General features: G+C 42.6%; 1 protein-coding gene across 1 annotated transcript; it reads right to left on the reverse strand.

Annotated features, from left to right (window-relative positions):
• Positions 1-8,132: 8,132 nt before the first annotated feature.
• LOC116224740 (ubiquitin carboxyl-terminal hydrolase 37-like) lies at positions 8,133-13,043 on the reverse strand. The gene is made up of 12 exons (XM_031585527.2): positions 12,849-13,043; positions 12,432-12,615; positions 11,845-11,969; positions 11,599-11,733; positions 11,260-11,391; positions 10,829-10,952; positions 10,391-10,530; positions 10,162-10,261; positions 9,978-10,057; positions 9,581-9,685; positions 9,446-9,483; positions 8,133-8,296 (listed from the first exon to the last, which is right to left on the reverse strand). The coding sequence occupies exons 3-12, from the start codon at positions 11,925-11,927 to the stop codon at positions 8,133-8,135; spliced, it is 1,101 nt and encodes a 366-aa protein (XP_031441387.1). The 5' UTR covers positions 11,928-11,969; positions 12,432-12,615; positions 12,849-13,043.
• Positions 13,044-27,725: the final 14,682 nt, after the last annotated feature.

The following is a 27,725-nucleotide window of genomic DNA, read 5'->3' on the forward strand; positions in this document are numbered from 1 at the left end:
TCAAATCGAAAATGTTTAAATTATTCTAATGTTTAACTAGGGTGACCAGACGTCCTCTTTTCGAGACCTAAAAAATGCGTCCGGCAGGGATTCCAAAAACGTCTGGGATTTTGCTTTGTCGGATATTTGTGTTTCTCTGGGTCTTTCACAAACTAGTTATTACGCCCTTACAAGCTTTGGAAATGGTATCTCCCTTACGTTCCACCTTCTTGCGCGAGCTCTGACTGTAGAGAGAACAGTCATTGGTCGACCGATCTCAGTGTTGCCAGATAAGGCCCCGTCACACCATGACGTTCTGGGCAACGTTCTCTGAACTTTCTAATCGTTCAATTTCGAGCGTTCTAGGGCGATGTGGACACATCTGGCGTGTGACTTAACGAAAGAATAGCGTAGGACTGACGCATGACTACTAGCGTGGGACTCACGCATGAGGAGCATGTAACAGCGACAAAAGTGACGTGTCACTGGTGCGCGACAAACGTGTGCTGACGTGTCCATAGACATAGTATACTATGTCTATGGACGTGTCTGCTACTAGCGCTGCTGCAGGTAAGAAGATGATAAATGCTGCTGAAAGTAAGAAGAATACAAAGCCTCTTTCACTGGCAATGTCTTCGAACGAAGATTTACTGTGATTTACGAAATAACGAGCGTTATTCCTGGGGTTTTATGTTATTAAAATAAATGATTTAAATTTGACACTGAATTTGTGTTTCTCAATGTTTATTATTAGAAAACATCAACACATCCACACACATTGTCCATTTCACAAGAGTCTTCATATCATATCCATCTGCCATGGAACAGCACCAGCTATAAAAGTGCTCAGCTATGTTCAAGTTCAGTACATCTACTTAATGCTGGCTCAAGCTAGCATATACCCTCCACTCCGCTTTTCGCTAGATTATGCAATGACCTTGCATGACATGATAGCATTGAATATGTAGATGTATAGTGCACAGAATAACGTTTGCAATGATGTAAGTTGCGTTTGTTGATCACGTATGGTTAATAACATATTAATTGTAGAAGGGACATGATAAAATCAAGATCTTCCCTTGGTGAAAAAACTTTCGCCGATATCTTCCTACGAGAGATGGGTTAGGTGCTCACATTTCCCTGGATCAAAGGGGACGTTAGTAGGCATGTCCAAACTAAAAATCACGTCTCAGGATTGCTGTGCACATAAGTTATTTCGGGTGCATCAACTGTACTCAGTCTACCCTACCCAACGACTGACTACCATAGCCAAACGCGTGCAAAGTTAATAAAACGTTCCACGAAAGTTCTCCAGCGTTTAAATTGAACGTTGAAGAACGCTGATCTCCATGAGAACTTTTGTGCATGTTCAAAACTTTTTTTTGGGACCAGCGTTCTCCTCCGATTACCGACGATTACAGCGTTCACCAGCTTTCACACAAAGCTCTTCTGGCGCAATACCAGCGACCATGCACGATTACCAACGTTTCCTCTAACATCATAGAACGTTGACCAGAACGTCATGGTGTGACGGGGCCTTTACACGATAATTATCCTCCAAATACGACCATTTTGAGCCTTTGGTACGATACTTCACCATTTCCAATCTGGCAACACTGAGCACCTTGCCGCCTCCACTAGTTGCATTGTTTACAGCACATGACATCTGCAGCCATGCCTAAACGTAAATGTAAGTTCACGGACGAACTCAAAAAATAAATACGGCCGTGATGCTTCGGAAGCTGAGTGCATGACATGCAGAGCAGGCACTTACGTGTCGGTGGCAAATAAAGGTGGCAGCGATTTGGAAGCTCACGTGCACTCTGCAAAACACAAAACTGCAGCAAGAGGAGAGAGCTCATCGAGTAAAGTGACAGACTTTTTTGTGAGTAAAACAGACACTTCTGTTACGGCTGCAGAGGGTACCCTTGCTTTTCATACAATAAAGCATCACAACAGCTACAGATCAATGGACTGCACATCTGGTTTGCTAAGAAAGATTTTCCCAGATTCGGTGACAGCTCAAAAAAGTGCTGAAGGGGATTCTGTGCACCCAGTACAAGTTTCAAACACATGACCTGCAAGGACTTTCATACCTATTTGATAGGTAATCGCCGACTTAATTTTCTTATTTTAATAGATGGCCTTATAAAGAATGTATTATTTAGAATTTTGTGTTTGTTATTATTATTGCTTTAATATATGAGGAGGACTGAAAAGTGTCTTCATTTTCTTATTTTAATATGTGGCTATATAAAGTATTTATTATTTAGAAATCTTTATTTGTTATCATTATTGCTTCAATATATGGACAAGACACATTAAAGAAGTGCTGGACTAAATGCCACAAAAAAGATTTGTTTTACATTTGCACTTTGCAGTTTTGTTAAAGTTCAATAAATAGATGTTCATATAGTCATTTGTGTCATTTCATTTGTGACATTTGTATGCATTCACATGGTCATGGTGCGGCATGCTATACGCCACGCCCCCCCCCGCGACAAAGTGTCCTCTTTTTCACAAACTCAAATCTGGTCACCCTAGTTTAACTTATTCAATTATTTAGATTAATAGTGTTCATAATAATTATTTACCTGTTATTCACGCATTCAACTGCCTGTGTTGGGTGTCAACTGCCAGTTCTATCTGTGTTGGGTCAGATTTGGTTGCCATGGCAATGACTGAGCGCAGCTCTGATTGGTGGACGGGGTTCTGAAAGTTCTATGGCATTAACCCTTTGTTGTCTGGGCTACAATTAGGTAATAGGTAAGCTAAAAATTACAGTATCTTACGCGAGCTAATTTAGCTAGCTAGCTAGCAATTGAATTACACTTGTGTCGGTGTAATCGCTAGCGGTAAATAAACGTAAATAACTTGAATGACTGATAAAGGATATACACAATCGATGGGTTTTGGGGGGAATGAGGTAATTGGTTAGCTTAAATTACAGTATCTTATGCGAGCTAATTGACCTAGCTAGCTATACAGTGTTTGGCCAGCTCAAGGAAGCATAGTGTGTTGGTTAGCTCAAGCTAGCACTCTCACAGTATCTTACGCAAGCTAATTTACCTAGCTAGCAATTGAATTACACTTGTGTCGGTGCAATCGCTAGCGGTAAATACACGTAAATAACTTGAATGACTGATAAAGGATGTATGTTACACATCACAAACACACACAATCGATGGGTTTAGGGGGAAATGAGGTAATTGGTTAGCTTAAATTACAGTTTTTTTACGTGAGCTAATTGACCTAGCTCTGTACTATACGGTGTTTGGTAAGCCCGCTGTCAAACGTAAGATGTCGACATTGCCTCTGACGTCCGGGAATTAACAGTGCTAGCTTTGTGTTTGGTCATATAGCTTCGTAAAAGTTCGGTTAACAAGTCTCTTGTGTGTTTAGTTGTATGACTTCGTAAAAGTTCGGTTAACAAGTCAATTGAGTATTGAGCCGTATAACTTCACAAAAATAATAATAATTTAAAGAAAACCGATCGTTTAAATGTCAGGCGATCAACATAATTTCTCAACGAAAAAGTAAAGGTCCTGTTATTAGCCAATCAAACGGAATAAATCACCCACTTCCAGTTTCAATACGGATCCTGTAGGAAATACGCTATCTCTGCCGACAGACGTGAACATACAAACAATTCAACTTAAGAAGCCTTTACTTGCTAACTGTTGAAGCTAGCTCTTGCTGCTGAGTTTTCAAAGTTGACTTCAATGTTTTAATGTAATGTATTTAATGTAACAGTTAGCGGGCAAAGGCTTCTTGCTAGCGCAGGAATCTTCTGAGGCAGTCAGCGGAGCTCTAGAATCTTAGATCAGTAGTAGACTAGCTAGCAGCTAAACAATACAATTAAATAACATGAGAGGACAAGTCACGTTCGCGATTGCAAGTTCTAACTGTAAGAATGATGAAAAATTAAATAAAATGAACTTTGTGACTGAAATGACTGTTGTTTACTATGTAGTGCTCAACACGTAATACTAGCAGCAAGCTTAAAGATAGCTAGTAGCTAACTATGTTACCTACTGGCAGATAACATCGACTGACACGAGAACTGACTCTTTTTCCTGGAATAAATAAAGTGATCGTGGGTCAAATGCCACAATCACCACTAGTATTTAATCAAAACAGCTTTAATGGGTGCCGTTACTTCGGTTCGTCATTAAATATCAGTTTTCATATGTAGCTAAACAGTTGTCGGCTTTGACAGAGTCTCCTAGTCACGTCACTCACTTCAACCAAACTCCGGTAAGTAGCTGCATGTATGGTGAAAACTGATATTTAATGACGAATGATATATTTAATGACTATGTCCCGAGAACTGACTTTTTTTCCTGGAATAAATAAAGTAACCGTGGGTCAAATTCATAGTTTTCAGTCACGTGACTACAATAGGTAGCTGGCGGGCAAAAAGAACAGCGAAAATGGCGTTAAACAGTGGACAACTTCGAGCAGTGCCGCCTACTCAACTACGATCCCATCAACCACAGACCATACCACTATAGCCAGACAGAGATATTTAGAAAAAAACAAATTTTTAGGAGCTTGTGATCCATTTACTGCACCCGCTGACATTTTAATTTCTTTAACCTCGACGAAGTCCCTGCCTGAGCTCCAGTGTGGAGATATTTACAGCTATCTAATAGAAAATCCGTCCCCCTACACATCTCAAAAACGGAAAGCCTACAAAAGCACAGATAGTTATTTAATTTTCAGAAGTGGATGGGTTCACAACGCTGTCGTCTGGAAGGTGAAAACTAAAAACATCTTCATAATCAGAGCAAAGATGAGTGCCGTTTAATAGCGAGCTACCTGCTGTTAGCTAGCAGCCTTTAGCCTACCCAACGCTGTTCTTTATCATTTGACACAATTTCCTGGTTTAAACAAGTACGAACACCTGGTCTGGCGAATGACAACTTAAATTATCTTCCCATATATTTTCTACTGGCATTGTAGTATTACCAGTTAGATGACAAAATACACTAGCCTAGCCTACTTGCTTTAGGTACTTGTCGCAATCTCAGAGCAGAAACCGGGTAATCCAATTTGAATTGTGTTGATGCTTTGTTTCTTCACTTTATTACTTGATCTATTCCCGTTTTAGGTAGTTATTCTGATAAATGAGGCGACCAGAACAGGGTGACTGCTTTTATTGCCAGCTCCATAAGTAAGGCTACTTTACTGTGTGTCCGAGAAAAGTTGACCCAGAAGACGTCCACAATCAGCTGGCAGCAACGTGGGCGGGTTTTAAATGTGATAAAAACAAAATCCGGGCTTGTCTCCTCGCCGATTTGAACAGCCAACCGAGCAACAACTGTCTAGCATTTTACTACATAAGTCAGACAATGTTAAAGCGGAGATATTAAATGATCTTGAATGAAAGGTGGTCGGTTCCTGTATAAACTCCAGTGTTTGACAGCTGTGGAATGCTTTTCTTGCCTGTCAGCTGGTCATTCTGACGTCACGTGAAAACTATGAATTAGTTACGAGTTACGTGACTACGAGACTGTCAAAGCCTCAACGATCAGGACCAATCAGAGAAGAGCCCGTCCTCCTTTGGTTCCCGCCCACACACTGCCAAAAGTCATACATTCGAGTGAGCAGACGAAGTTTTCGCGAGAGAGTGTCAGTCTCTGCGCTCGCAGTTGTTGAATTTCTGCTCGCGGCTGCTAAAATTGATTGCGCAGATGAAATTCACGCTTGCGAAAACCTGAAAGTTGCTCGAATAGACGCGCGCGTGAGTTTTGACACTAAACTGACGCCATACTGTAACTGTTCTTTACTCCCTGTAGGAATTGGGGTAGCCGACAACGCTGCGGTTTTGCTTCTCGTTCCTTCTTCCTTCCTAGCAGCGCTTCCACCTGTGGCACCTGTCGGCAGGGATAACGTATTTCCTAAAGGATCCGTATTGAAACAGGAAGTCGTCACTTTACTCCGGTCTCTGGTTGGATAAAACTTGTCACATGTCCTGAACAGAAATGGACAAGGACCTTTGATTTATTCTTTAGGAACCATGTCGATGCCTGACTTTTAATGTTGTGTCACGTTGTTGAATTTCAAGTTCAACATTAATAGCGATTGAATTACACTTGTCGGTGTAATCGCTAGCGGTAAATAAACGTTAATAACTTGAATGACTGATTAAGGACATATGTTACACATCACAAACACATGTAATCGATGTTTTTGGTAATTGGTTAGCTTAAATTACAGTAGCTTAGGCGAGCTAATTGACCTAGCTAGCTAGCTAGCAATTGAATTACACTTGTGTTTGGTCATATAGCTTCGTAAAAGTTTGGTTAACAAGTCACTTGTGTGTTTAGTTGTATGACTTCGTAAAAGTTTGGTTAACAAGTCAATTGAGCATTAAGCCACCTGACTATAATGGGTCAATTCATATCAGCATGCTAACGTTATACTTATTAGCAGCGAGGCTAGCTAGCTACTATGTGTTCCAATGGATTGTTGGTCTAAGCGTTAGCAGCAACCTAACAATAATGGTCGAGAGCTTCAGTTAAGACCTACAATACTCTGCAACATTCGTGTACCACATGAACAACTAACCGAGTCAATGTAGACATATAAAAAGTCATGTAGATAGCTTTATTCACATAAGCCGTATAACTTCACAAAAATAATAATAATTTAAAGAAAACCGATCGTTTTAATGTCAGGCGATCAACATACTTTCTCAACGAAAAAGTAAAGGTCCTGTTATTAGCCAATCAAACGGAGTAAATCACCCACTTCCTGTTTCAATACGGATTCTCTGGTCAACACGTTATCTCTACCGACAGCACCTCTCCATCAATCAAGCTTCTCCCTGTTAGTTGCTTTGTGTTTGTTTTCTGCATAATTAGTATCTATTTTATTTGCTGCTGCGTGGAACTTGCTTTGACAACTGGGCTTGAATTAGTTTTGGTTTTGCTCGTGCTGGGTGCCCAAGGTCAGGTGGTCAACCCACTTTAACTGCATGTTGACCTGGTGCTAGTAAGCTAGCCATAAAGGTGATGTTTGCTCGTAATGCTCTCTAGTAATTATTTTAACTTTACTTTTTTTTTGTACACAAATATGAATGCTTGCAGGTGCGTAATGTTATATCTGGTGAGTGTATTGAAGCATCTTAAGCTGGTCTTTATCCCCTCTTGGTGGCAGGCTGTAGTACAACACCCCTATGTATGACTTCATGGACCACTAATCTTCTCAAACGAAATGTAAAAAAATTGTCTGGGTTTTTGTTAAATAAACTTATATCAATTCCCTTTCCTAGATAAACTGTGATGTGACCGTGTCTCTCATCCCTATGTGCAGAGGAATGTGTAATTTTGTTTTCATGTGAAGAGCACTCATGCTGATCCTGCTGCAATGCCCTTTAGCACCTTCCATTTTTTTGAGAATATAAAAAACCTCAGGCTGTAGGAGGGGATGTTTTGGTAAAATGTTGCGTTAAAATCTACCTTAATAAATCTGTCGCTTAAGATGCCAATGATGTACTCAATACAGTGAATGCCTTCTCCAGCAGACATTAATGTTGGTGTAATACAAATGTATTTCATTCAAGATTCAAGTGTTTTATTTGTCACATCAAATGTAGTGAAAGGGTCTACGCTCCACACTGTGCAAAAAATGAAATTATAAAATAAAGTGAATTAAATTTAAAATAAATCAATAAAAATAAGGTGCTGAATTAAAAATTTGAGATCAAGTGTCTCACTGCCTGTGGGTAAAAACTCCTCCTAAGTCTCTCAGTCCTTGAGTTTAGACTGCGTAGGCGTCTACCCGACGGCAACAGGGTGAAGAGGCTGGCATTGGGGTGTTTGTCATCCCTCATGACGTTTCTTGCCCTCGACTCCATCCATCCAGGCCCAAAATGGTGGACAATGGATGTGTATTCCTCCACCTGGGGCAGGGGGGGATGATGTCTGCTAGGGGCTTTAAACAAAGGTGTGCCAAGACTATCAATGGACATGGCGCACACACACACACACACACACAGGAGAACATGCTTGCAATGCAATGTAAGTCTATAAATTAATGGCAATATCAATTTCCATCACTATACACCTGCATGGGAAGGGAATGTTTTAAATAGGGTCATTATTTATTACTAAGATACTGGAGAGGTTGTGTACAGATGTAAGTGTTCAGCTGTGGCTGATGGTGTAAATTACCTTTTTGATGTAAAAAAGTATGTAGGCCATCCTCTCCCTGTCTTTGAGGACGGCCTCCTCAGATCCCACTGTGACACAGTGGTCACTGGATTTGACCCACTGGCCTGGCTGTTCCTCACAGTTGGCTTTGTAGTGGCCTGCCATCGTCCAATCATAAGGAACAGGGAGGTCAGACATGCCTGCCTTTCTTAACATTTATACATACTCAATATTCTCTTTCTGCGCGCGCGTGTGTGTGTGTGTATCTTACCGCTGGTGTCAATAATTTGCCACATTAAACAAACTGTCCACTGAGTCCCTGTCTCTCACCAGGGTCTCTTCTCTGTCCTGTCTCTCACCAGGGTCTCTGTCCCTGTCTCTCCACCTATGCTGGACACTGCTGAGCAAAAAGTTGAAGGATGAGCTTCATCTACACAGCAGTCGGCGTTCAAACTACTCAATGTGACACTGTACTCAACTAGCATGTGTCACCTTTTTGATGTAAAAAAGTATGTAGGCCGTCTTCTCCCTGTCTTTGAGGACGGCCTCCTCAGATCCCACCGTGACAGAGTGGTCACTGTATTTGACCCACTGACCTGGCTGTTCCTCACAGTCGGCTATGTAGTGGCCTGCCATCGTCCAATCATAAGGAACAGGGAGGTCAGACATTCCTGCCTTTCTTAACATTTACATACTCAATATTCTCTCTCTCCGTGTATGTGTGTCTCTTACCGCTGGTGGTATCTGAGCCAATGTGGCTAAGGACATTAATTAAGGAATAATGTCCCTTTCCTTCCTGAAAGGACAATTTGCAGTTTCTTATTAATTCACGATGCAAACTCGGCCACTATTACACCAACTCCTACCTAAGTTACTTGTACATTTAGAAAAGGCACACATTCACATAGCATTCATTGCCACAAGATCAAACAGCCTTTATGTCCTTATGCATGTCAATAATTTGCCACATTAAACAAACTGTCCACTGAGTCTCCCTCCCTGTCTCTCACCAGGGTCTCTGTCCCTGTCTCTCCACCTATGCTGGACACTGCTGAGCAAAAAGTTGAAGGATGAGCTTCATCTACACAGCAGCCAGCGCTCAAACTACTCAATGTGACACTGTACTCAACTAGCATTTGACACAGAATAATCAGAGACATGAAATGCTTGTCTAAAGGTATGAAAACTGCTAATATTTGATCTAGCATCTATGCAGTGCTGCAAGTGTCAACTACTGAAGTTATAATGTGTCTCTGAGACCATGAAAGTTATGATGAGCAGGATGGGACTGAAGTGAAATTACTTACCTCTGGTTGGAGGAGGCGTTCTACGAACATCTTCAGTCCTGTTAAAACACAATAATTAGTGTCTTGAAGTTTCTATGTGTGTATTTGAGCGTACTCCTGTCTCTCTGTGTGTGTGTACATTATATGCATTTTTACCTTTCCCCTAGTGTGCTCAGGTCCAGAATGGGGTCCAGTGTGACCGCCTGGTGTTGTTTGGTGAGGGTCAGGGGACAGAACCTCTTGAGGTGGAGGATCAACACCCTACAGATAGACACGTAGGAAAGGAAAGAGAGAAGGGAAACAAGAGGGAGAGGAGAAAGAGAACAGAAAAACAGGGGAGAAAACATGACAACATGAAATTAATGCATGAAGTTGTGATTAAAGTTGATGTGAAATCATATTGGTTAATGAATGTGAGAAGAAAAAAAAAACGCCTAAAGACGGTCTGGGTTAGCAGTGAAGGTTCTGAGGAAGACCTGAGAAGGTCGGAACTGTCCTGTATCAAAAAATAAACATTCATAAGGGAGTGACACAGTGAAGGTTTCAGACTCACTGAGGCAGAGTGTGGAAATGACATCTCAAGGTTGACCCCCGACCCTCACAGCACTCACACCGGAACTCCACATTTGATTCCTGTGGATATAAAAAACAAGTGTGAGGTGTGTGTGTGTTTGTTTGTTTGTAAGACGTGTGTGTGTGTAATGTTGAAGAATAATAAGTGTGTTGGTAATACTTACAGTGAAAAAGAGCTGGAGGCTGTCTCTCACTGATCCCTGTCCGACCAGGTCGAGGGAGAGCATGGTGTTAACCTCATCCCTCGTGCTCTCAACTCCACAGCTGCTCAACACACACACACACACACACACACACAAATAGCAGAAAAGATGAGCAAAGTATCACTGAGGAACACAATTCTCTGGGAACTTGTATTTATGCGTCAGCTCTTTCTTTATAAGCAGCACTGACCTCTGGCAAGTTCTTATATACCGGAGCTGGAAGGAGAACAGAGTGTCCACTGGGCACTGGTAGGCCATGTCACCCATGGCCAGTGCCTGGCCGATGACCCTTAGCCGCATCAGACACTCTGAGAGGAACTCATGGGCGTCCTACTCATGAATGCAGATATAAAACACACAAACAGATGAATATCTATACATGTCACACAAGCATAATAATAAGAGGCAGCATTGATCCTCTACCTCAACTGGTCTAACCTGGGTTTGATACCCTGGATGCATACGCAATGATGAAAATGTACATCTTATGTATTTGTATTGTGCTGTATGATGTTTTGGATAAGAGTGTCTGTTAAACTGTAGCTTGCACACATGTATGGTATGTGCATGTGTGGACATTGCTAAATCATCGTATGTGTCTGTCTATGTATATGCCGTAAGCTCTCACGTTCTGTGAGTTCCCCTCAAACTCCTGGTTGTGCAGGGAGATTTGGTCCTTGAGCTCCAGTAGTACAGCTGCCTTTATGTCCATTTCACAGGACCCTCTGAGTAGCAACAGTCCTACAAATGAACTAGAAAAGGAAGATAAAGACACAGAGGTGAAATTGAGAGGGGGAAATAGGGATAGAAAAAGGGGGGGGGGGGTGAAAAAAGAGGAGAGCGTGAAGAGAGATAGGTAAGGTAAGCAAAGGACAGAGAGGAAGTGAGAGTCGTTTTTACTCCTACTCACCATCATGTTTTTAGGTCTTTTTCACAAAGTCAGTTTTTGAGCCAGACGTGGAGCAGTCTGAATGATGAATGTGTGATTGTGTGTGTGTGCGCGTGTGAGAGAGAGAGAAAGAAATGGAGAAAGAAAGAGAGAGAGAGTGCTGTTCCTACCCGAGCAGCAGTGCCTCCGGCTCCATCCTCCACACCTCCTCCTGCACCAGCAGCTGAGTGCAGAAAGGCTGCAGGTGGAACAGACACTGCAGTGTGGCGTTCAGGTAGCAGGTCAGCCCCAGGTTGGGCAGCCTGCAGGGAGAAGGAGATGAAGTCAATCCACCCATGTTCAACTCAGCGCAATGGATGATAGAATGATAAAATCTCATGACTTAGGCTGACTGAGTACAGTCCAGGTGCCAGTATGTACCGTATGTCAAACAAACATGGCCAAAGATAGATGTGCATGTGTATGTATTGCATGGGCAAAGCTGTGGTGATGTGGTCCAGGTGACGTACCCTCTACACTTCAGCTGCTGAGGTTGGAGGAGGGCAACACTATTGTCTGGGGCAGTTAATGCAGCACAGGGCCTTCTGCCCCTTGATGATCTTCCCCTCTTGGCAACTTCTTGCCCCATCAGATGGGTCACACGGCTGTGAAAAGACAGTTCAGCAAACTAAAATGTTGACATATTGTATCCTTGTGTGCAGTATCCTTAAGTGTGCAGTATCCTTAAGTGTGCAGTACTCTTAACCAGCACCAACCGGTCCAAGGAGCTGGAGGAGGGCCCAAGCACTGCAGGCACAGGAGACAAGTTGGTGTCCTCCTCTCTTTCGAGGTCCTCCATTTTAACAGGGTCCTCATTGAGGATGGCCTTGATCACCTTAGTCTTCAATGAGTGTGTGTGAGAGTAGAGAGTAGAGACGTATTTTGTTTAAGCAATAAGTAATTATTTCAAGACCAGTTACTAGCTGACTCCTGCCACCATAGCAACTGTAAATAAATAATGCAATGGAATTCCGTAATATAACAAATAATAATAATTATAATAATGTGATGTATAATGTGATACATGTGATGTACTCTATTATTATAACTGCAACTATATGAGTCTTAACTACAGCCAGAACATGCAGCTTTTGCAGACATAAGTTCAGTAAGCTCAATAAGCATCACATCAGTAGAATCAAACTAAAAGCACCATCATCCCAGAAACAGGCAACAGCATGCCTGAAATACAAGTCTTATTTAGATTTTTCTGATGACTTCATGCTCAGGACTAGTAACTGGAAACAGGGGCTTAGCTAGAGTGAGGTTTTGCAGTGGAAAAGACAACAGAACAACAGTCTACCTCCTCCTTCGCGGTCTCTTGAAGGGCATTTGGATTAGGTGTGATAAGAGTGTCTGAGACCTCTGAGGGGATGTGAGGGGTGACCTCTGACCCTGTTGTCTGGGCCTCCCGTACAGAGCCCTCTGCCACAAGGGCTCGTTCCTTTTTCAGGAACTTCCTCAGCCTCCTGAGGATGGGGCGGACCCTGTGTGAGATATCAGAGAGGGGATTGGATGGGAGAGGAGGAAGCAGTTAACAAGCGTGTACTCAGGTAGACAGCACTAGCTAGAATAAACAGAACCGTCATTTGGCCTGTTAACCTCACTTATTTTAATAATATGGTCATACTAGATTGTATGGCCATATTATTAACTTTACGCTAAGCTAAGCCTTACACTGGTTACTGTCTCTTGTGTAGCCTAATATACATGACAGTACCTCTGAGGTCTGGGAATCGCCGCCTCTGGCACTGGCTCTGGACGGACTTTCTTGCGCTGGAATAAATCAATAAGTAAATTAATAAGTAATTAATTTTAGCTCACTAACATTACACTATTTTCATGCTCATATTTATAGTCATATTCCTATGCATATAATTAATATGTGTACCTTCCTAAAGGGGAAACAAGGGCAACACAACATTTCGCTCGTTCGTAGCTCCAGTAACAATTAACTCGATTGATCCTTGGCTACTAATAAAACAAATTCCAATTACGGTCCCATTTTATACTCACCATTGCGTCACATATGACATAACAATGGCCGCAGTGTCCCCAGATAGACTGTTGCATCAACGTCATAAAGTAGGATTTACTGGTGCGTATCAGAGTCGCTTCATCAACATTTTATTTTATAATATATATATAATATTAATAGCTAACTTCCCAGCATTTCCTTATAATTAAGTCAATGCCATCTCCAACTGTCAACCTTAGCACAAAACCTAAACTGACATTGAGAAACTGTGTGAACGTTACCTGTGGATACAACTTGCTAGAATGTAAATGGTTCTTCTCGTGTTCATGTCACAGAAAACATTTTTGTAACCTACTTTTAAAATACATAAAGTACATAAAGTGCATGTTCACGTCATATGAGAATGAGAATCGTGGAGGGAAAAAAAAACATAATTGTGTTGAATACGGGAAAGAGATACCCAGGGTTAACATAAATTAGCTTTGCTTTTCTCATGTATGCCTGTCATTATTCATCACCCACCATTTTGTAATTGCACTTTTGTGTAACCAACTTTTGTATAACGTTTGTCTTGCTTAAAAAAACAACACACACACACTTCAAATGCACAGAAACAGAACTTTAACAGTATTTCAACATCAAACTTGAACAAACTCGGAACTTTAACAATTACTTGAAAATCCCTTCTCATGTCAGATTATGTTTTTTTTTGCCGAGTTACCTTGTATGCTGCAGATCACCTCATGGCATCTGGAGGATTCGTGGTCCTCTGTGTTATTTGTCTTGCTGCTGGCCGAAGCGTGTTGGCATCAGTGGGCCCAAAACACTAACTGATAAGCCTCTCCTTATCGAAAACTAGCCAGTCATACAATTGTCCACGGTCAGCTCTTCTCCACTTGTCATTGACAGTTTTTTTTTTAAATCACCCTTTTAACTTTTGGTTCGTGAACTCGAGTGGTATCCTAAGCACGCCAGAACGATTCCATTGCGTAAATTATGTTTAAGACACGAGGACACTCTGAGGAGTCGCAGAAAACCCGTTTTGTGGATACAGAGAAGGGGTATCCTAAAAAGACATGAGACATGACATGCGGCTAATGGCTGTGTCTAAATGTGATGGATACAAATAAAAACCACAATGTACTGTCAGTGGGGGCTGACAAACAAGCAATATTCTCTCAATGAGCTACGATTAGCTATAGAACTCTGACAGGCTAAAACAGACTTTTATCATTCATGTAAACAGATCTGGGTAGTAAACAAATAACCCAGACTCCAGTGTAAATTTCGTTGACGAAAAATATGCGTTAACGACCTTTTCCCAATGACTAAGACGTGACGAAAACGGATCTTTGAAAATAAAAACTATGACTAAATCTATTTTAACTTTCGTTGACGAGACGAGACGCGACGAAAATGTTGGTGGTTGATTTTTTTCCCCCATAAACTTGTATGCACATCATTGGTTGAATGTTGCCCGGTCCTGTATCTATCCCTCCTCCACTCCCTGAGATGCCCTCAGACATGCAAGTAACGACCTAACAAACGTTATATGATGGCTCAAGTTCAAGCACTCGGTACTGGAAGAAAAAGAAGAATAGATACCTGGACAGTCTTTAATTATAACTTGACAGAAAGTAAAACACAATGCACCGCAATAACGGGAGAGAAACCTTGTTGCTTCAAAATAGGTGGAAAGAACACAACAAGAGGCACCTGAAAGCGCACAAGACAACCCTGCAATTTATGCCAAGGTAAATTAGCTAGTAACTATCAATTATAATTAGCTAATGTTAACTAAAATATATTAGCCAACCTTAAGTTAACTTCAAAGGGGCAGTCGAGTGTATAGGTTGTGTCAGCTTGGATAACTAGCTAGTAATTTTCAATTGAAACCTCCCGTTAGCCTTGGAAAATGATATCCAAAACGTTTAGCTAGCTAACGTTGGCTAACTATGAGGTAGCATAGCTAAGTTATACTAGCTATCGATAGCTAGCTAAGTTAGCTATCGATAACTAGCTAGTAAACGCATTGCAGAATGGACTATAGACAGGCCACGCATGACATTAATCAAGACAAAATCAATTAATATGTGATTGGTTTACATATCCTTGTCTATTTATGCAATTGTTATTATCATTGGCACCACTTTCAACTCTCAAAACTATCTGTCTAGCTAAATCTGTTGGTTATGGAGGATGTTCTGCCCATAATATGTTTTATGTGTTTTGGTGATTGAAGTTGAATTGTTTGTATAGGACTTTTATTTTGACGCCCACGAGATCGGGAGGCAATGGAAGTTTGGAGCACACGGGCACCGTTCACATGGCAACACTCAACTGTCACAGCAAACTCAACTTTAACGTGTTTTTAACTTTGAATATCATAGAAAGCAATGACTGTAAGTTTTACATGATCGTAATATGTATGTTATTTAATTACAATGAGTTGTGATAACTTTGATGATAAATAGTATATAATATGATTAAATAGTCAAATAAATCGCTGCAACTGTACTGTTGTTTACGTTAGCATGTTAGCTAATTAATGTCAATGTTAATTATAGCTAATTATACTGTTATGTTGTATTTTATAATTCAGCACTTTTTCCACTTTGTTTTTATTCCTAGTTTTACTCCATTCTATGTGGTCAATAAAGGAGCAAGAAGGCTCACTTTCCTGGCTCTTAAAAAAGGAGTTTGGCTCGCTGCTTAATCTGTATTAACGCTGGGAAGCAAAAACATATAGGGTGTGTCTACTACCGGACACTTGAGCACTTCGAGCACTGACTTTCAGTGCTTAGGGCGCCACACTGACAAAACCAGCAGAATTCAGTGCACTGAAAGTACCCGGATGGCGCACTGCAAAACGGGCAAAAAATGCAGTGTGAAACGATGGACACTACTGGCCCAAAACGTGCGCCATCTTGGCTACGTAGCGGAAGAGGAGGAGCCCTCTCGCCAGCTTTTCATTTTATTTCTAAAACAATGGCGGACGAGATGGCTACGGTAGCGCAAGAGGAACCTACAGACCGTACATGTAAGTATCAGCGGTAATTAAACATGGTACTGATATTAAAATGTACTACTAACATGCCATTCTCAGATTAAAGCCAGCGACATGAGTATTTGGTGGCGTTAACGATGTATATGATGTATACCGACTGTTAGCATACCTAGCTAGCTAGGTAGCATTAGATGCCATTGGATCTGCATGGCAGTTATGATAAGCTAGCTGGCTAATCCACCACCCGGTCCTCTTTGCGAGTCCGGTGAAGGTGCACTTTTATCGGACACTTTTAGCTTGACGAGCGGGGGCAGGTGGCGGGCTCCAGGCGCTTGTCAGTAATCGGACAGTGTTAAACAACGGCTGTTCTGTTAAACAATCGAAATAGCAATTTTAATAATGGATATGCTCAGTTTAATAACGGGTTAACATGACAATGCGAACGTTTGCCCACACGCCGCCCGATAATTAATACCGTTACGATAGCTATCGTTACGAGATGGCTACGGTAGCTAGCTAGGTAGCATTAGATGCCATTGGATCTGCATGGCAGTTATGATAAGCTAGCTGGCTAATCCACCACCCGGTCCTCTTTGCCAGTGCGGCGCTTTTATCGGACACTTTTAGCTTGACGAGCGGGAAATAATTGTAGCTTTCAATCATTGTTGTGTGTTTTTTTATTTTTTAATGTCGTGGTATTTCACATGTCTAGGGACAGACGAGGACACGAGGGCCTTAATCCCGTGGCGGTCGGTGCACAAATCCCTCTTCACGGGGAAGAGGAACGCCTCCGTGACTGGATTTGAGTAAGTAAAATGACTCATATGGTAGCTAATAGGACTTTACTCTAAATGGTTGCCTGATCAATGTGGTCATTACTGTGTCAGGGATGTGGTTGAGGCAAGATGTTAAAGCAGCATATATTTCCACCAGGGTCTTCATAAAGGAGAGCGGGCTTGGGAGGTTGGATCCCAAGCTCGTGAAAAAGAGGTGGGAGAACCTCATCCACAAATATAAGGTCAGATTAAGCCTAGTGTCCAACAAAGCCTAGTCCAATAAAGTATCTTTCTTGATCATAACTTTGCCCCTGTAGAGTAACACACTTGCACAATGTAGAGATGGCATGGCTAGTGAGTATTTACATGCAGTGTACATGTACATGGATGCAATATATTATGATTAAGGTGATTGTTGTTACTCTTGTTCTTATCTATGTATTGTGCTCAAAGTAATGTAAAGTAATCGTATGGTCAGCCTTCAGTTCAATAACCAATTACCAGATCAGTTGAAGGCGCAATGATGTGCAACTCCAGTTTGGCTGTCTTTTCATCCGCAGGAGCTCAAGAAACCCCGGACGGGTGTGAGCACAGAGGGGGGTGGGGTCACTGCTGCTTCTTGGAAGTGGTATGCACTTATGGATGAGGCACTGGGGACCAGGCCATCTGTGACCCCTCCAGTCCTCTTTGCCTCATCCAGCCGGGAAGTGGCAGGGACCCCCCCCCCCCCCCCCCCCCCCCGCTGTGGTCACACCCCTCCCAATCAGGAATTTGAGTGGAGCTTCCTCCACATTGTCAACCCCAAAAAGGCGGAGGGTAGACAATGTGGAGGTTGCCAGGGTCATAGAGGAAAATGACAGGAGGATCTCTGAGGCATGGGCAGAGATGGAACAGAGGCAGAGGAGGCCAGGGCGAGCGAGGCAAGAGAGTTTGCAGAGAGAGAGGAGCGGCGACACGGGGAGGCGGTTGCCTTAGAGGAGAGGAGGTTCAACTTTCTCAGAGAGAGTGAGGAGAGGAGGGAAAGAGAGGCAGCCGCCAGAGAGAGGGAGACAGCAGCAGAGAGGAGGGAGACGGCAGCGAGAGAGGAGCGGCGAGAGAGGGAGACAGCCGCCAGAATGAGTGAGGCAGCTGCCAGAGAGGAGCGCCTCCTCACCCTTTTGGAGAGAATTTCTGGACAAAAATAAAGCCTGGTTACTTAAGATTTATGTACATGTCTGTTTACTAACACTTAACCCGTAGGGGGCTGAGGCCTGTTTTACTTTTCTAGGAAGTCAATAGTGACCACTGAATTTCCATACCCTTATCATATGAGTAGCTGTCATTTGCTAATGGGCGGGCTGTTAGGAGCTCATACTGAAATGTGCAAGAGATTAGTTATATTCTTCTTATAAAATGCTTATTTATATTTTAGTTTTAAACTGCATACATTTGAAAAGTAGTCTCTTGTGGAATTTTAGAGGCATATTGACAAAATAATTTGCTAAACAAGTGAAATGGTGATGGTGAAGTATTACAAACTCATAAATTGTTTGCCAATTATAGGGCAATTCTGGTGTTCAGAACCCCCTATAAATATTTATTGCATTCATTTAAATGTAGTCATGGTCTGGGACATAGCACTGAATGGCTATCCTTTCTCTGTTTTCTGCCCCAGAGACGTTTCCTGGAGGTGCTGGTGCTGGTTCTGGTGCTGGCTGGTCCTCTGCTGCCCTCCCGACATCTGCATCTGGCTCCAGCAGGTCACCGTTGGTGAGGCAGATGTTGTGGAGCACAGTGCAGCAGACAATGACCTCTGGCACAAACCTCACATCCACCTCCAGGGCCTTCAAGAAGATGGACCGCCATCGCGTCTTCAGTATCCCAAAGGACCTCTCCACAACACACCTCGCCTTTGACAGGCAGCAGTTGTAGCGTGCTTGGAGGTGGTTGCGGACAGGCTGCCTGAAGGGGGTCATGAGGCAGATGGGTTGGGACAGGCAGGGGTAGCCACCATCCCCAAGGATACAGTATCCTGGTGGAGGGTATGACTGCTCATAGTGGATGGGGCTGTTTTTTAGGACCCTGGCATCATGCACTGAGCCTGGGTACCCCACACACACATCTATAAATTTGCACTTATCATCACAGATGGCCTGCAGCTGGATGGAGTGAAAAAGCTTCCTGTTGAAATAACAGGCAGCATCCTCCGCTGGGGGCTTTACTCGGATGTGGCAGCCATCAATAGCCCCCACCACTCTGCTGAAGGCTGCTGACCCAGCTAGACGGGCGAAGCGGGCACCTAGGCGTGGGAGTTCCTCTCCTGTAGGAACAACGGTGTACAGGAGCGCAGCGATCTGCCCACTCATCCTGTGCACCAGCCGGTGAACGGTTGCCCGGGGCATGTCGAAGGCCCTGGCCACCACCCGATAGGAGGTGGCGCTGGCAAGCCAAAAAATAAAAACAAGACAGGAGATCTCAGGGCCCCAACCATGGTCACAATCAGTGCCCAGCACAGCCATGAGGGTGTTAAATGACTCTCGGGTGAGCCTGAAGTCCACCCTCATGTCACTGTGGCCATCAAAATACAATGGCAGCAGTGGCATTGCAACATTGATACGGCAGCGCCGCCTGGGACTGGGTGGCTGCTGTAGAGTGTGTGGGGAGGGGAAGGGAAGATTATATTAATATGTAAGTAATTTTATCAATAAAATATTGTCATTGAGGTTTTGTAGTCTTTTATTGTGTTTTCTGATTTATATTAGAATTGATGCTTGTTTGTTACAATAATTAATATGCCTGTGTGTTCAATTGCTAAATGATTCCTGTATCAGGGTAAACTTAACTACAACAGAGATGTGTATAAAAGTACAGTCAGTCAAAGTAGGCCTATTACTGTGTGAATTCAAGCAGATGATGCCTATCATTTCAGTGGATAATTCTTAAAACTAATTGGAATCTAGGGACAAACATATACAGATTTGTCATGTTTTATTTCCATATGGCGTGTATGTGGATTGCAAAGAAGAAGGCTACTTCTGACAAAGATAATTGAGAATGTAGCATACCTAGCTAGGAGAATTTAATTGCAACTACTACATGAAGCTATGCTGTGAAGGTAAGGCAAAATCACAATTCAATTTACATACCATCTCGAGTGCAGCCAGAAGGCGGAGGTTCCTGCCGCGGGTGTGGAGGTATCGCAGTTTCCACATGGGGAGGAGAAATGGGTAAACAAGGGACAAAAAGAGGGCAAGCAGTGCATTCATTTTGTCAGTTTTAGTTTCGCGGGTATCGCGAGCAGATTTGCGTACGTCACTCCCGCCTTAATTTCGCGGGTGCCGTTATTCATTAACTTGTCAAAATAAAAGTCCCCGTATACAACGTGCGTCCGTCACTTCCGCCAAGTGGTTAACGTAAGTGTTCCATTTGATACAGCACTTATCAGCGATGAGTGCACTACAGATGTCAGTGCACTGTATTGCAGTGTACTTCGTAAAGTGTTCGGTAGTAGACACACTCATAGACAGAGCAGTACAGTGAAAAGTCATTACCATCAAAGAGATTTATGCTAGTTATGGAGACCCAAGCAGCAGAAAATGCACCATCAGTGTCCGGATCCAGGCACTCGTCTGCCTCCAAGTGCTCAGTAGCCGGCGCAGCAGCGAGAGCCAGAGGCATAGCAGAAGCCGCGCGCGCCAGAGCTGCATTCTCACAGCAGGAGCTAAAGATGCAGAAAGCTAGATTGGAAGCGAACCTGCAAGCGCTTGAACTTGAAAAGGCAGCGGCTGCTGCCAATGCAGAGGCTGAAGTGTTAGAGGCGGCAGCTCAAATGGAGTATGATGACATGCTCAGTCCCAAGAGTGCCATCACACCACTGGAGGTACAGCAGCGGACGGAGGCGTACGTGGCACAGCAAACACAGGCCAGCCCTGCAATACACAGGCCAGCCCCTCAACCCCGATGCTCCCCATCCAGACAGATCTCCTCCTCTCAGTCTCAAAGAGTCACCACCATCGAGACACACCCCTGTGTTAAGCCCCACATCTGCCCACAATGCCCGATCTGTTCACTCAGCCACACAGCACAGTGAGTACTTGCCTGCGTCAGAGCACCAGCCCCATTTACCTCGATGCCCCACCTCATACTCTTACTCTCCATCCAGAGTCTGTCAGCAGCAAGGCTGCTCCCCAGGCAAGCATGTGAGCTTCCAAGACCATTCATCTAGGAATAACATACAGAGCCCTCCTTATGTCAATCAGGCCCCTGACATGATGGACTTTGCTAAGTATCTGGCCCGCAGGGAGTTAGTTACTACAGGGCTAAATAAATTTGACGATCAGCCTGAAAGTTTTAGTTTTAGAGACCAGCTGGCGGGCAAGAAAAGCATTCCACAGCTGTCTAACATTGGAGTTTATACAGGAACCGACCACCTTTCATTCAAGATCATTTAATATCTCCGCTTTAACATTGTCTGACTTAGGTAGTAAAATGCTAGACAGTTGTTGCTCGGTTGGCTGTTCAAATCGGCGAGGAGACAAGCCCGGATTTTGTTTTTATTGCTTTTAAAACCCGCCCACATTGCTGCCAGCTGATTGTAGACATCTTCTGGGTTAACTTTTCTCGGACACACAGTAAAGTAGCCTTACTTTTGGAGCTGGCAATAAAATCAGTCACCCTGTTCTGGTCGCCTCATTTATCAGAATAACTACCTAAAACGGGAATAGATCAAGTAATAAAGTCAAGAAACAAAGCATCAACACAATTCAAATTGGATTACCCGGTTTCTGCTCTGAGATTGCGACAAGTAGCCTACCTAAGCAAGTAGGCTAGGCTAGTGTATTTTGTCATACAACTGGTAATACTACAATGCCAGTATAAAATATATGGGAAGATAATTTAAGTTGTCATTCGCCAGACCAGGCGTTCATACAGGAAATTGTGTCAAATGATAAAGAACAGCGTTGGGTAGGCTAAAGGCTGCTAGCTAACAGCAGGTAGCTCGCTAGCTGGTAGCTAGCTATTAAATGGCACTCATCTTTGCTCTGATTATGAAGATTTTTTTTTCACCTTCCAGGCGACAGCGTTGTGAACCCATCCACTTCTTAAAATTAAATAACTATCTGTGCTTTTGTAGGCTTTCCGTTTTTGAGATGTGTAGCGGTACGGATTTTCTATTAGATAGATTCTGTCGGCGGGGAAAACACATTTCCTAAGGAATGCGTATTGAAATCGGAAGTCGTCACTTTACTCCGTTTGATTAGGACCTTTACTTTTTAGTTGAGAAGTTGTGTTGATCGCCTGACATGCAAACGATCGGTTTTCTTTAAATTATTATTTATTAAGTAATACGGCTTATGTGAATAAAGCTATTGACTCGGTTAGTTGTTCATGTGGTACACGAATGTTGCAGAGTATTGTAGGTCTTAACTGAAGCTAACGCTTAGACCAACAATCCATTGGAACACATAGTAGCTAGCTAGCCTCGCTGCTAATAAGTATAACGTTAGCATGCTGATATGAATAGACCCATTATAGTCAGGTGGCTTAATGGTCAATTGACTTGTTAACCGAACTTTTACGAAGTCATACAACTAAAGACACAAGTGACTTGTTAACCGAACTTTTACGAAGCTATATGACCAAACACAAAGCTAGCACTGTTAATTCCGCTATAGCTAGCCAGGTCAATTAGCTCGCCTAAGATACTGCAATTTAAGCTAACCAATTACCTCATTTCCCCCCCCAAACCCATCGATTACGTGTGTTTGTGATGTGTAACATACAGTGGGGAAAATAAGTATTTGAACCCCTGCCGATTTCGCAAGTTTGACCACTTGCAAAGAAATGTGTGATCTATAATTGTAATAGTAGGTGTATTTTAACAGTGAGAAACAGAATATCAACAAAAAAATCCAGAAAATTGCATTTTATAACATTTGACTTAATTTGCATTTGATGCAGAAAATAAGTATTTGAACCCCTAGCTAAACATGACTTAGTACTTGGTGGAATAACCCTTGTTGGCAAGCACAGACGTCAGACTTTTCTTGTAGTTGGTCACCAGGTTTACACACATCTCAGGAGGGATTTTGGTCCACTCCTCTTTGCAGATCCTCTCCGAATCCTTAAGGTTGCGTTTTCAATGGGAGGGAATGAGGGAATGAGGTTCAAGCCCAATATTCCACCTTTACATGGCCCCATCCATAGTCCTCTCGATGCAGTGGAGTCGTCCTGTACCCTTGGCAGAGAAACAGCCCCAAAGCATAATGTTTCCACCTCCATGCTTGACGGTGGGGATGGTGTCATATTCAGCATTCTTCCCCCTCCAAACGCGGCAAGTCGAGTTGATGCCAAAGAGCTTGATTCTGGTCTCATCTGACCACATCCTGTCTCCCAATCCTCCTTAGAATCATTTAAGTTTTCATTGGCAAACTTCAGACGGCCCTGTACATGTGCTTCCTTGAGCAGGGGGACCTTGCGAGTGCTGCAGTACTTCAAACCATTACGCCGTAGTGTGTTGCCAATGGTTTTCTTGGTGACTGTGGTCCCAGCTGCCTTGAGATCATTCACAAGCTCCCCCTGTGTAGTTCTGGGGTTATTCTGCACCTTTCGGATGATCACCGATACCGCACGAGGGGATATCTTGCATGGAGCCCCAGACCTAGAGCGATTGACAGTTGTTTGGTGTTGCTTCCATTAACGAATAATTGCACCAATAGTTGTCTGCTTCTCACCAAGCTGCTTGCCGATGGTTTTGTAACCCATTCCAGCCTTGTGCAGGTCTACAATCTTATCTCTGACGTCCTTGGTCAACTCTTTGGTCTTGCCCATGGTGGTGAGGTTGAAGGTGTGAAGTATGATTCTTTGGACAGGTTTCTTTTATACACGTCACCAGTTGAGATCAGGTGTACCTTGTTAGGCCTAATGAGGACTAATCTGTGTGCTTCTTGGGCACATAACTGGTCATTGGGAGCCAGAATTCTTGCTGTTTGCTTGGGGGTTCAAATACAAATACTACAAGGACCTTTGATTTATTCTTTAGGAACCATGTCGATGCCTGACTTTTAATGTTGAGTCACATTGTTGAATTTCAAGTTCAACATTAATAGCGATTGAATTACACTTGTATCGGTGTAATCGCTAGCGGTAAATAAACGTTAATAACTTGAATGACTGATTAAGGATATTTGTTACACATCACAAACACACGTAATCGATGTTTTTTGTGTGATAATTAGGTAATAGGTAAGCTAAAAATTACAGTATCTTACGCAAGCTAATTTAGCTAGCAACTGAATTACACTTGTGTCGGTGTAATCGCTAGCGGTAAATAAACGCAAATAACTTGAATGACTGATAAAGGATATATGTTACACATCACAAACACACACAATCGATGGGTTTTGGGGGGAATGAGGTAATTGGTTAGCTTAAATTACAGTATCTTAGGCGAGCTAATTGACCTAGCTAGCTATACAGTGTTCGGCCAGCTCAAGGTAGCATAGTGTGTTGGTTAGCTCAAGCTAGCACTCTCACAGTATCTTACGCAAGCTAATTTACCTAGCTAGCTAGCTAGCAATTGAATTACACTTGTGTCGGTGCAATCGCTAGCAGTAAATAAACGTAAATAACTTGAATGACTGATAAAGGATATATGTTACACATCACAAACACACACAATCGATGGGTTTAGGGGGAAATGAGGTAATTGGTTAGCTTAAATTACAGTCGCCCTGTTCGAATAGGCTTAAAATGCTCCCTTCCTTCCTTCCTTTCTTCCTATTAAGAGAGCAAGGACTGTTCGAAATGTCTTAAACCCTCTCTTCCTCTTTAGTAAGATACCTTGAAATACGTCACATAACGGTCATTTTTCAAGAGAGCATCTGAGCTGCCTTGCTGTCTTATGGCGGCAGGTATTACCCATAACTCTATGTGCCATTCCCTAACCGGAGACAAATTTTTAAAAAGATGGCGGGTGAAATCGTCGAAGTTCCACAATAGTATTCACTGATGTACGTTTCTTTGCTTTTTTTGGTAATTTTTTTAAAAAGTTACCGAGAAATAAACAGTGTACTATGTACTGATGTCATGATTGATTAACAAAAATAGTCTGTTTCGTTAGCGATGTATCCGTTAGCCAGGTCGCTAACAGTAGCTGCTAGCTAGCAAATAAGCACACACAGGATGATGACACAGCGTCATGTTGCCGTACATCCTATCTTAATAGACTGTTCGAAATCAACGGTTTTTGAGATACCTTCCCCCGAAGGGACCTCTCTCGTCAGACACCTGTCCAACTAGAGATCAAGGATTAGACAGCTATCTAAGAATCCGAACACAGCCAGTATCTTAGGCGAGCTAATTGACCTAGCTTGCTATTCAGTGTTTGGGCTGGTTAGCTCAAGCAGTATCTTAAGCGAGCTAATTTAGCTAGCTAGCTAGCAATTGAATTACTCTCGTGTTTGGTCATATAGCTTCGTAAAAGTTCGGTTAACAAGTCACTTGTGTCTTTAGTTGTATGACTTCGTAAAAGTTCGGTTAACAAGTCAATTGAGCATTAAGCCACCTGAATATAACGGGTCAATTCATATCAGCATGCTAACGTTATACTTATTAGCAGCGAGGCTAGCTAGCTACTATGTGTTCCAATGGATTATTGGTCTAAGCGTTAGCAGCAACCTAACAATAATGGTCGAGAGCTTCAGTTAAGACCTACAATACTCTGCAACAGTCGTGTACCACATGAACAACTAACCGAGTCAATGTAGACGTGTAGATAGCTATATTCACATAAGCCGTATAACTTCACAAAAATAATAATAATTTAAAGAAAACCGATCGTTTGAATGTCAGGCGATCAACATACTTTCTCAACGAAAAAGTAAAGGTCCTGTTATTAGCCAATCAAACGGAGTAAATCACCCACTTCCGGTTTCAATACAGATTCTCTGGTCAACACGTTATCTCTGCCAACAGCACCTCTCCATCAATCAAGCTTCTGCCTGTTAGTGCTGGTTAGTTGCTTTGTGTTTGTTTGCTGCATAATTAGTATCTATTTTATTTGCTGCTGCGTGGAACTTGCTTTGACAACTGGGCTTGAATTAGTTTTGGTTTTGCTCGTGCTGGGTGCCCAAGGTCAGGTGGTCAACCCACTTTAACTGCATGTTGACCTAGTGCTAGTAAGCTAGCCATAAACGTGATGTTTGCTCCTGGTCGTAATGTTCTCTAGGAATTATTTTAACTTTACTTTTTTTTTGTACAGATATGAATGCTTGCAGGTGCGTAATGTTATATCTGGTGAGTGTATTTAGGCATCTTAAGCTGGTCTTTATCCCCTCTTGGTGGCAGGCTGTAGTACAACACCCCTATGTATGACTTCATGGACCACTAATCTTCTCAAACGAAATTTAAACAATTGTCTGTTTTTTTGTTAAATAAACTTATATCAATTCCCTTTCCTAGATAAACTGTGATGTGACCGTCTCTCACATTCCTATGTGTAGAGTGTGTAATTTTGTTTTCATGTGAAGAGCACTCATGATGATCCTGCTGCGATGCCCTTTAGCACCTTCTATTTATCTGAGAATATAAAAAACCTCAGGCTGTAGGTGGGGATGTTTTGGTAAAATGTTCCATGTTGCGTTAAAATCTAGCTTAATAAATCTGTCGCTTAAGATGCCAATGATGTACTCAATACAGTGAATGCATTCTCCAGCAGACATTAATGTTGGTGTAATACAAATGTAGTTGATTCAAGATTCAAGTGTTTTATTTGTCACATACAACAAATGTAGTGAAAGGGTCTATGCTCCACACTGTGCAAAAAAATAAATAACAAAATAAATTTAATTTAAAATAAATAAATAAAAATAAGGTGCTGAATTAAAAATTTGAGATCAAGTGTCTCACTGCCTGTGGGTAAAAACTCCTCCTAAGTCTCTCAGTCCTTGAGTTTAGACTGCGTAGGCGTCTACCCGACGGCAACAGGGTGAAGAGGCTGGCATTGGGGTGTGTGTCATCCCTCATGACGTTTCTTGCCCTCGACTCCATCCTCTTGTGGTAGATATCATTCACGTTGGGTAGGGACGCTCTGACCTTGACCTTTATGAATGGGTCACCCATTGCTTGCCAGCCTGCTGGAGTGGTGCTGACAGCTTTTACCCCTGATGATGATGGGGGAGGGCAGACCAAGGCAGATGGGTTGGAGAGGTGTGGGGAGAAGGGTAATCCGCCTCACTAAAATTACATAAAAAACACACCGTGAAAAGAGTGTGAAGGAAACCGTTTCCAAGTTACCATGTGTCATTAAAACAGCTAAATTAAACTGACATTAAAACAGTGTGTGATATACTATACACTTGCATGGGAAGGGAATGTTTTAAATAGGGTCATTATTTATTACTAAGATACTGGAGATGTTGTGTACAGATGTAAGTGTTCAGCTGTGGCTGATGGTGTAAATTACCTTTTTGATGTAAAAAAGTATGTAGGCCATCCTCTCCCTGTCTTTGAGGACGGCCTCCTCAGATCCCACTGTGACACAGTGGTCACTGGATTTGACCCACTGGCCTGGCTGTTCCTCACAGTTGGCTTTGTAGTGGCCTGCCATCGTCCAATCATAAGGAACAGGGAGGTCAGGCATGCCTGCCTTTCTTAACATTTATACATACTCAATATTCTCTTTCTGCGCGCGCGTGTGTGTGTGTATTACCGCTGGTGTCAATAATTTGCCACATTAAACAAACTGTCCACTGAGTCTCTGTCTCTCACCAGGGTCTCTTCTCTGTCCCTTTCTCTCACCAGGGTCTCTGTCCCTGTCTCTCCACCTATGCTGGACACTGCTGAGCAAAGAGTTGA

Source organism: Clupea harengus, chromosome 18, assembly GCF_900700415.2.
Source record: "Clupea harengus chromosome 18, Ch_v2.0.2, whole genome shotgun sequence".
NCBI classification, from domain to species: Eukaryota; Metazoa; Chordata; class Actinopteri; order Clupeiformes; family Clupeidae; genus Clupea; species Clupea harengus.